General features: G+C 35.2%; 1 protein-coding gene across 1 annotated transcript; it reads left to right on the top strand.

The window, feature by feature from the left end:
* Positions 1-1,374: 1,374 nt before the first annotated feature.
* On the top strand, positions 1,375-2,409 carry LOC110701782 (protein FAR1-RELATED SEQUENCE 1-like). Its single transcript, XM_021879411.1, has one exon. The coding sequence runs from the start codon at positions 1,375-1,377 to the stop codon at positions 2,407-2,409; it is 1,035 nt and encodes a 344-aa protein (XP_021735103.1).
* The last annotated feature ends 8,513 nt before the right edge of the window (positions 2,410-10,922 follow it).

Below are 10,922 nucleotides of genomic sequence, written 5' to 3'. Positions count from 1 at the left end.
CTTGTTAAAGCTTTTCTGACATGCAAAGCCACTTTTAAGTAACATAATTGCCTTTAGTGATAGTATAGTGATCTATTTTTTAAAATAACAGGTGCAAGTAATAACGATGAGATTAGTGGTTGGTGAGAAACTTGAGCAACACTTGCGGAAATACATGAATTGTATTGTCAACATGCTGCTGCAGTTGGTTTTAGTGTTAGAAAAGCAAAACAAACAAGCAAAATTGGAACTAAAGATATCATCACCAAAAAGTTCTTTGTATGTTCTGCAGCAGGATTAAGAAATTCTTGTAAAAAGAAGGGAAAAATTACAGAAGTACTCTTGACAGAGGAAAGTTCTTCAGTTAAAAAAAAGACAAAGTAGGAGAGTTCCAATAACAAGGACAAACTGTAATGCTTTGATAATAGCAAAATTGAATGAGGAAGGGCAATTTGAGATAGTTCAGCGTGTGTTGGTGCACAATCATCCACTCACTAGACCACAATGGAACCATTTCCACGTTCAGAGCGTGCAATGACTGGAATTAAAGGGCAAGTGATTGAGGCCATGCAAGAATTTGGACTAAGACCTATGGAATACTTTAATTACATGTCAAATGAAGCTGGTGGAGAAGATGCTATTGGTCATACAGTGAAAGACCACATGAATTATTGTTATAAACTGAAAATAAAGGCCATTGAAGGAGGAGATTCTCAAGTAGTTTGTGACAAACTACAGGAAGCTTATTCTGAGGACCCTAACTTCTTTTTCAGAGTAAGGTTGGATTCGGATGGAAGGGTTTGTAACTTGTTTTGGAGGGATTCCATGATGTTTGAAGATTATAAAATATAAGGGGATGTCACTGTATTTGACACCACATATAGGACTAATCGTTACAACCTCATTTGTGCACCCTTTGTAGGAATAAACAACCACTGGAAGAACACTATGTTTGCTTGTTCTTTTATTGGTGATGAGACCACAGATTCATTTGTGTGGTTATTTGAGACTTTCAAAAAGGCAATGGGTGGTAAATGTCCTGTATCATTGTTTACAGACCAAGATGCAGCCATGGCAGCAGCAATACCAAAGGTACTTTCTAATTTTGAAGGAACTTTTTGAATACCACTACATTTAAATATGTTTGTACTAAAATTATATAGTTACCTATATTTTAAATGCAATAAGCAATTTTGAAACTATAGTAACTGTATAAAAATGTGCAGGTATTTCCAAATACTAGACATAGATTATGTCTATGGCACTTGATTCAAAATGCTGTAACAAGATTTGGAGTTTTGAAGAGTGATGATACATTCAAAGCTGCTTTCATGATCGAAATGCTTGAGTGGTTGTATTAATGAAGCTCAGTTTGAAGTATGTTGGGATTTAATGATGACAAAGTACAAACTGAAAAACAATAGTTGGTTCAAAAGGTTATACTCACTAAAGCACAAGTGGTCAACAACTCTAAGTAAAGACTTTTTCTCCGCAGGAATCTTGTCATCACAGAGAAGTGAGAGCACAAATCATTCAGTGGGATTCAAAGCAAACAAGAAAACAAGTTTGACAGAATTCTACAACATATTTCAGAAGACAGTGAAGACTTGGAGAAGGAATGAGGATTTTTATGAGTTCAATAGCATAAAATCAATTCCTACTTCAAGCTATCCAATGTCTGCCTTACTAAAACATGCTGCTGAGGTTTATACACATACATTATTCAGGGACTTTGAAGAAGAATTCAACCTAGCCATTGGATCTCAAACTAAACTGCTATTCATTAATGGAGATAAAATGGTTTACCAAGTGTACCTTGAAGGCAGAGATGGCACAATTCAAGCAGTAACTTATGATCCAGTTAACCAAACAATTCAATGTCCATGCAAGAATTTTGAAGAGTCAGGTTGGTTATGCTTCCATAGCCTTAGAATCTTACACATGCATTCTGTTGAAAAAATCCCAGAGCAATACATATCTGTCAGGTGGACTAAAGTGGCTAAGGATAAAGTTTGGCAGAGTATTGAGGCAGAGCAAAGGAAGAAGGGGATATTAAACAACTTCACACCCTGGCGACTACACATGGTGAGGAAGTATTATAGTTTAATCCTTAAGAGCCACAAGTTTGAAAAAGCAAGGAAAGTCTTAGAAGAAAGCTATGCAAAAGATTCAAGTGCAATTGATGAGATTATTTCTGCTATGAAGTCAACTGACAACCATTCTGAGAACACTACAAGTGTAGAAGAGAATTCAGAAGCAACTTTATCTAATGTGGTTCAAGTACTAGACCCAGCTCGTGCAAAAACTAAAGGAGGCCAATCAAATAAAAGGATTCCAGGAATCTATGACTACATGAAAAAGGGGAAGAGGAGGAAACATATAGAATTTGGTGCCAAAACACCAAATATTAATAATAAGTATATGCTATGATAGTCTTAAGACATCAAATTTTATCTTAAGAACAATATTTTTTTATCATAGTAACCTGAATTCTTACATGGTTACCTTTTATTTGTAATTTCATTCTTGGAAACTTTATATCTTTTAAATACTTATATAGTTTCTTTTTTTTAAGATATAGTGTCTTTTTTATGATATAGTGTCTTTTATGATTGACATAGTGTCCTTTGTTATTGTATAATGTCATTTGATTTGATCTTAATTGTACTTATTGCTTTTCAAAGAAACAAGGAATAAAGCACATGAGTACTATAATACCTTATACACAAATCTTTTTTCTCTAAACTTGTTGTTAATTGGTACTTTGTTGTCCTACACAGAAGGCTCCTTTTAGTTGTTAAAGCTGTTTCAATGTTTCCTGTGATCAACAGATAACAAATCAAGAAAATGAAATGCTCAAATCTTAAAACTAAATACTGATTATTATGATATAGTATCTTTTATGATTTACATAGTAACCTTTAATTTTGAGAAATATACTTCTTGGAATAGTAAACTTTTTTTACAATATAGTGATCTTTATTTTAATATAGTAATCTTTATACAATACCCTTATATTGTTAGTTTATTACCATTAGTTAACATAGTCCATAATTTCGACTTAGTTACCTTTATATTTAGAATAGTAACCTTATTAATAAAATAGTGACTTTATTTTAACATATAGTGACCTATGATAATTACCATTAATTTAAAACATAGTCCTTAATTTTGACACTATAAAATATTGAAAAGGAAGTGGCCTTTTTTTACCAAACAAAGACCTTATAAATAATATAGTGACTTTATTTTAACATATAGTGACCTATGGTAATGAAGTGACTTTTTTAAACCAAACAAAGACCTTATAAATAATATAGTGACTTTATTTTAACATATAGTGACAAAAGATAACAAAGATCTTTAATAATTGAATTAAACAAACAATATACTGTAGACACCTAAAAATGTCTCCCCAAAACCAAACCCGATGATGAACAACCTTTCACCACCATTATTGGTCGGGTTGAGTATTTAATTTTTGGAGTGCTTAAATCCATATTTCCATTTCATAAACCAACCCAATTACTAGCCCATTTCCCCAAACCATAACTTATTTTCCTCTTTTCGTGCCTTTAAACCCAAAATAATTCATTTCGTGTCCTTTAAAATCAATCATTTCGTGTCCTTTTTATAAAAACGTTTATTCCAGTTTATTTTGGTCCATAATCTGGGTCTAATGATTGAATATTTGGATGAGGCTTTAAAAGAGCTTTCCAACGATATATTACAAGCCCAAATCCGAGTTATAACGAATAAGTTATGGCCAAAATATTAAACTAAGCCCAAACCGAACCTAATCCCACCTTACCTACGACCCAATGATCATGTAGAGGGTCCAAATTATTTAATCCAATTCCTAAAATAATTAGGATTAATTAGAAGCCTCTATAGGTTTCTAAATGATATTAATTATCCTTTTTGAAAAGATAAGATTAAAGAGTTTGAAATTGAATAAAACTTTTCTTTTTGAAAATCCTATTTATATCCGAATTGAAAGACGTTCAAAGATAGACAGATATTTTTTTCGTGCCTCATACTTTTTATCCAAATTTTATATGGTTAGATAGCCCTTGAAATTATCTTTCCAATGATATATTATAATATCAATTCCGAGCTATAACGGAAAAGATATGAATAAAATGTCAAACTCTATCCAAAACTGACACCGTCTCACTATTTCGGCTATATATTTTGTTCTACAAAATATTTTAATCTGATTCTAATTGGGTTAAAAAGTACACTTCAAGAGATTTCCAACAATATCTTATTCATCTTATTCCGATTTCTGGTTCAAAAGATATTATAAAAACAAAAACCGCAAAAACTGCTGTCTATCGCAAGAGTTTTATCCGATTCGAATTCTTATCTTTTCTTGATTCGACCCCTCTTTTCCCCTTATAAATAGAGGTCACATCTCCCCTTTTTGAAACATCAACAAGCTTGATCATCAAATCCTTCTCTCTTTCTCTCTTTTACACCAAAAATCATTCTCATCTCTCTCTCCGATATTCTAAGCCTTAAACCTATATTCCTAATTACACCATTCTTCCCTTAAGCACTCCAAGGATTCCATACTATACCCAAAGTTCTATACTTAAACCAAGGCTTGAAAGGTATAATTGACTGAGGGTTTGGACCAAATCAACTCTATTTTAATTTAATTTTCATTTGATTTATATTTTTATTAAAGTTACTAACAGTTTATTCATGATGTAGCAATTTAAAGGAACGCGCAGAATGTGAGTAATTAATTAATTGAATTACTCTTATTTTATTTTTAATATTGCTAGTATCATGATTAGGGTTGTTATTATTATTATTTGATTTGGATAACACTATTATTGTTAAATTGCTTCCAATATTAATGTTTACTCTATTATATTTTTTATTGATCACCATATTGCATGTTTAAAGGGAATATATAATTGAAAACCACGCCTAATAAGATAATTTGGACAACCAGTTTAGGTTCCTTTTTAATCTTATTGTTTAATTCAAGTGGTCACAAATATTTTAGAATTATATGTTGCATTAATATTCAACCAATTTAGCTAAATATTAGTTTGGAGCGAATTGAATATTTTGTTTGTATGCCTTTGAGATCACAGGAATGCTTTTCAATATAAGAATCGAGTAGAGGCCAATACGGGCGAATGTGACTCCACGACTCACTTCGTACCATCATCCCCGATCCTCCTTTCGTGGTTCCGAACCATATGGAGTTAGTAATCTCATGGATTATGAATGGGGTTTAACCTTCACGGGTCAATCGTTGTTGCCTTCGTTGTCCCTTATTCGTGGTTGCCTTTTATGATCCGTGAACGGTTTACAAGTTCCTAAAAAAACTTGTTGGCGGCTCCCTACGTTATTTGTCCCTAATCGTTGTCCCTAATCGTAATGTCAATTCCCACTTCCTATGAGTGCCAAGCATATTCACACATGCTTTAACGTAGTCGCACTTCGAACGACGGCTACAATTTGGCGATTCCACTGGGGAGGATTCTTGGTTATTTATCGATTTGAGTGATCGGTATTTAATTAAGATGAGTGGATGAGACTTGAAAGATTCTTGAATTGTATTCCTGCGATTTAACTGGCATTGTCACATATGCATATGATTTTTTTTAGGTTACCTATTTTTCCACAATAGTACGTGTTCTACGTATGTGGCTAGCCCGGGGGGGTTTATGCTCTATCGACCCGAAAACGCTCATGGCGATAAGGGTTCATCCGAGTTTTTAAATCCACCCAAACCATGGAGTCGAGTTCGATTTCATCACGAACTCGCGGAGCCGCCCGTTGGCATACACCCTCAAGGGAGGCTTCCTTGCTAACGCGTCCAAACTCTTAACCATGATACCCTTTGACACCCAAAAGCTTGACCATAGTCGAACATAGAACTTGACTTTAAGTTGCGAACTTCATTGCATCATGTGTGACTATATGCTTATGTGTGCATTTTTTTATTGAACTTTTTTTAATTATTTTTTTTCTCTTATCAAACCCTTTTTTTATTATTAGGGTCGGGCCATAGATTTTTTTTTTTTTTTTAATTTTTGAGTCACCCGGATTTTAATTCCCGTATACTGCACAAGAGTCAACTTGTTTTGGTCATAGCCGGAGTTCTAGAAAGAGTTACGTGTCGTGCCACCTATGGATCTATATCTCCGAGTTTTATCTTTCATTTGGAATTGGTTTCGTCCCAATAAAAGTCACAGATCAAAAGTTATAACCGATATACTACAGCCTGTCCAGTTTAGGTGTCTTTTGAACGTTACCTTTTTTATTTTTTTTTATAAAAAATAAAAATCGTGTCAAGATAGTCTTAGCCAAGTCCTTTAATCCGTGTCAACTCGTATAACATAGAATTATAGAATTTTTTTATTTTTTTATTTATTTTTTTTATACCCATGAGTCATAACTCTTCTAGAATTCTAGTTCTCTTCCTAGTGCTAACCTTAACATGTGTTTTTTGTCTTTGATCGTGGTTGATCTTATTTATGACTAATGATTTCCAATGGACCGTTTTCACTTAGTAAATAGCATAAACATTAAAAATGGACAAAATTAATCAAGTTAGTTTGTCTTTTAGTCTTCCGTGCTATTTGGTCATTAGGTCCTTTGTTTTTCACAATGTCCTCATGTCTAGCCATGCGATCATACCACGAGTCTTAATAAACTCACCTAATCACACATGTTGAGTCGTTTCACACACTTTGTCTTCGAGTAATGCACTTTATTGATTATGATCGTATACTAGGGCCCATGCATGTATAGTTTTCCATCGTAATAGGAATGAGTGGAGTATTTCCCATCAGATTTCAAAATTGTTTCTTACGCTCTTCCTTTCCAATCTGAGTATTGAGTGAATGCATTAAGTGAGTTCATCCTTACAAAGTACTTGAGTCTAAAATCACTAGGCAATAGTTGGAAGAATAAGGGGAACGTCACTCCTTCCTTCTCTCCTTCCAATCAAAGCATCAACAACAAGAAACTTTTTTTTTTCACCAGGCGGCAAGAAGTTACTCATAAACAACCATGAATACAATGCACGATGCATGCTTCTCACCAACATTTCATGTTTTCTTCTTCTTTTGTTTCAAACCCTTCCCCCTAAAAAGTCTAGCATAGGTTCTCCTTACCCATGTGTCTATACGTCACATTTCTTACCTTCTTCATAAATGAGCATCTCTTTCTTACATTCGATCATGTGATAAAAATAAAAAAAATAAAAAAAATCATCAATTGGCGAACTAAACACAAGGTACACCAATGACTTGAGGCACCTTTGCAACCCTGTCATTCCCTATTAACCATTTAATCACATATCCATTTCTTCGTCAACCAATTTGAGTCTCGTCTAACGTTTGGCCTTCATTTTTTCAACCCACATTCACTCAACCATGGAATTGGAAGATGTGCAATTTGTGTAACATTCAAAAAGCAAGTAAAAAAAAGCAGCAAAATAACAATAAAACAATGTCTAAAGGCAAGTGTTCCAATGTCTTTGATATGAACATGTCTCAAATTGCGTCTCTCATCGAGTGCTTGGTACCGTGCCTGAGAAACATGAATGATAAGTGAGTGATGGACCGCATGATTTGAGATTGCCTACATTGATTCAAAATAATAAAAAAAAAGAAAGAAAAAAATTCAAAACAAAAAATGTTGAAAATAAAACTTGCAAAGTCCAATTCACAATTGCATATCTTGGGGATTCTCTCGGGTATGGAGCCTTGTACCCTTTTCTTCTTTAAACCATCAACTTAACCATATTACAACCCTTGAAAGACCTCTTTGAGGTGTACATACACTTGTGCAAAGTTCGATTAGAGCTACGTTGGCCTGATTCCTAACGGATACGTAGGCAACCTCACATTGAGGTGCGACCACATTCAATATTCATATCTATGCATGATCGAGTCAAAGAATATCAATGCTTACCCGTACCCATTTAGAGCTAGACTTGGGGGCTTAAACCCACATCATTTAGCCTACCCAGCCTAAAGAGCCACCATTTTAACTCTTCTCACATAAATTTCCATCACCATAGCCTTTGCAGCCAGCCTTAGTATCACATTCACACACTTCACTCACACATCCATATCCATATCAATCATCCTCCCCTTTAAGAACCCTTTTTCATGAAATCTTGTTTTAACACTGTGCATGCTTCATCATCTTTCAAGACAACATTCATTAGAAGAAACATTGTATACTTGCTTAGCTTCCTGACCTGAGCAAAATTCATTGTTTCATGCATCGCATATCGTGCTTAGATCCTTGACCTAAGAAACATTCATTATGCAATACTCATCAACCACTTCATCTATATACGTGCTTAGCTTCCAGACCTAAGTGATGTTCAAGATCATTTCTTTACGCCATATATGATGCTTAGCTCCATGACCTAAGTTCATTCATCTATCGTGTCACATGATGTAATTGTCCTTAGCCTCCTGGCCTAAGAACATGCATCATGCATACATTATTTCCAAGACAATCAATTCAATCCATACGATTCATTTCGTCTTGCTCAAGGAGGAAGTTCAAAACTTCTTCCTTTTTTTCATTGTTTTCTTTTGGGGAAGTTTAAGAAAAATTTCAAAATTTTTATCGAGGGAAGTTTGAATATAAAATTTCATTTTTCACTTCTTTCTTTTTCTGGAGAAAATCGGTACCCTCCACTCGTCTCATGACAAAAATTGACGGAAAATTTTTGCTTTTGCATCTTCGTTTAATTTGCTTGTGTCTGCACACACACATATACACACACACACACACTCACAAGTCATACACATGTCATGTCACATCAAGTCAAACTTGGTCAAGTCAGTGGTCAAGTCAATCACAATATATACGAGTCCATTGGCAAATTTATTTTTGCAGGTCTCATCTATAGCCCACGTTCGGGGACAAGCGAATCAACTACAACCCACGTCCGGGGACAAGCGGACCATGTACATCCCACGTCCGGGGATAAGCGGACCATCTACAGCCCACGTCCGGGGACAAGCGGACCATCTACAACCCACGTCCGGGGACAAGCGGACCATCTACAGCCCACGTCCGGGGACAAGCGGACCATCTATAGCCCACGTTCGGGGACAAGCGAACCATTTACAACCCACGTTCGGGGACAAGCGAACCAACTACAGCCTACGTCCGGGGACAAGCGGACCATCTACAGCCCACATCCGGGGACAAGATGACCATCTACAGCCCACGTTCGGGGACAATCGAACCACCATCATTTCACGGCGCAAGGTTCTCGATACATAGAGACTTGCAATCTCATCATCTGTCGACTTTCCTCAAGCATGGAAAGTATTATTCGGTGGATTTCTTCAAGCATAGAAAACCGCCAAGTCGACTTTCCTCAAGCATGGAAAGCGTTATCGGTGGATTTTTCTTCAAGTATAGAAAACCGCCAAGTCGGCTTTCCTCAAGCATGGAAAGCGTTATCGGTGGATTTTTCTTCAAGTATAGAAACCGCCAAGTAGTCGGCTTTCCTCAAGCATGTAAGGCATTATCGGTGGAATTCTTCAAGCATAGAATGACACCAAATTCATACATCAACTTTCCTCAAGCATGGAAAGTGTCATCCGGTAGGTTTCTTCAGGCTTAGAAAGCTACCAAACTCATCTGTCGGCTTTCCTCAAGCATGGAAAGCATTTCAACATACGTCATCCGGTGGATTCCTTCAAGCATAGGAAGCTACCAAACTCATTTGTCACCGATACACTGGTGTCAGATACGCATTCTATCCCTTTACTCTTTTATCTGTAGAACTAACATTTTTCTGCAGGTATCGGCGTATACAGAATGATTTAGGATCACAGAATGTCTTGAATCATTCTCCGTCCCTATCGACTAATTTGACTATCGTTTTTGAAACTAACGTTTCTACAAACTCAGTCAAAGTGGGGGCTTCTGTAGACACCTAAAAATGTCTCCCCAAAACCAAACCCGATGATGAACAATCTTTCACCACCATTATTGGTCGGGTTGAGTATTTAATTTTTGGAGTGCTTAAATCCATATTTCCATTTCATAAACCAACCCAATTCCTAGCCCATTTCCCCAAACCATAACTTATTTTCCTCTTTTCGTGCCTTTAAACCCAAAATAATTCATTTCGTGTCCTTTAAAATCAATCATTTCGTGTCCTTTTTATAAAAACGTTTATTCCAGTTTATTTTGGTCCATAATCTGGGTCTAATGATTGAATATTTGTATGGGGCTTTAAAGGAGCTTTTCAACGATATATTACAATCCCAAATCCAAGTTATAACGAATAAGTTATGGCCAAAATATTAAACTGAGCCCAAACCGAACCTAAGCCCACCTTACCTACGACCCAATGATCATGTAGAGGGTCCAAATTATTTAATCCAATTCCTAAACTAATTAGGATTAATTAGAAGCCTCTATAAGTTTCTAAAAGATCTTAATTATCCTTTTTGAAAAGATAAGATTAAAGAGTTTGAAATTGAATAAAACTTTTCTTTTTGAAAATCCTATTTATATCCGAATTGAAAGACGTTCAAAGATATAAAGATATTATTTTCGTGCCTCATAGTTTTTATCCAAATTTTATATGGTTGGATATAACATGAAATTATCGTTCAAAGATATACAGATATTATTTTTGTACCTCATAGTTCTACAAAATATTTTAATCTGATTCCAATTGGGTTAAAAGGTAAACTTCAAGAGCTTTCCAACCATATCTTATTCATCTTATTCCGATTTCTGGTTCAAAAGATATGATAAAAACAAAAACCGCAAAACTGCTGTCTATCACAAGAGTTTTATCCGATTCGAATTCTTATCTTTTCTTGATTCGACCACTCGTTTCCCCTTATAAATAGAGGTCATATCTCCCCTTTTTGAAACATCAACAAGCTTGATCATCAAATCCTTCTCTCTTTGTCTCT

This window comes from Chenopodium quinoa, unplaced genomic scaffold, assembly GCF_001683475.1.
Source record: "Chenopodium quinoa cultivar QQ74 unplaced genomic scaffold, ASM168347v1, whole genome shotgun sequence".
Taxonomy (NCBI): Eukaryota; Viridiplantae; Streptophyta; class Magnoliopsida; order Caryophyllales; family Amaranthaceae; genus Chenopodium; species Chenopodium quinoa.
This window is presented reverse-complemented; position numbering and strand designations above follow the sequence as displayed.

Excerpts from the sequence above, each read along its gene's own strand:
- LOC110701782 (XM_021879411.1), top strand. The coding sequence starts at position 1,375 with ATGACAAAGTACAAACTGAAAAACAATAGTTGGTTCAAAAGGTTATAC.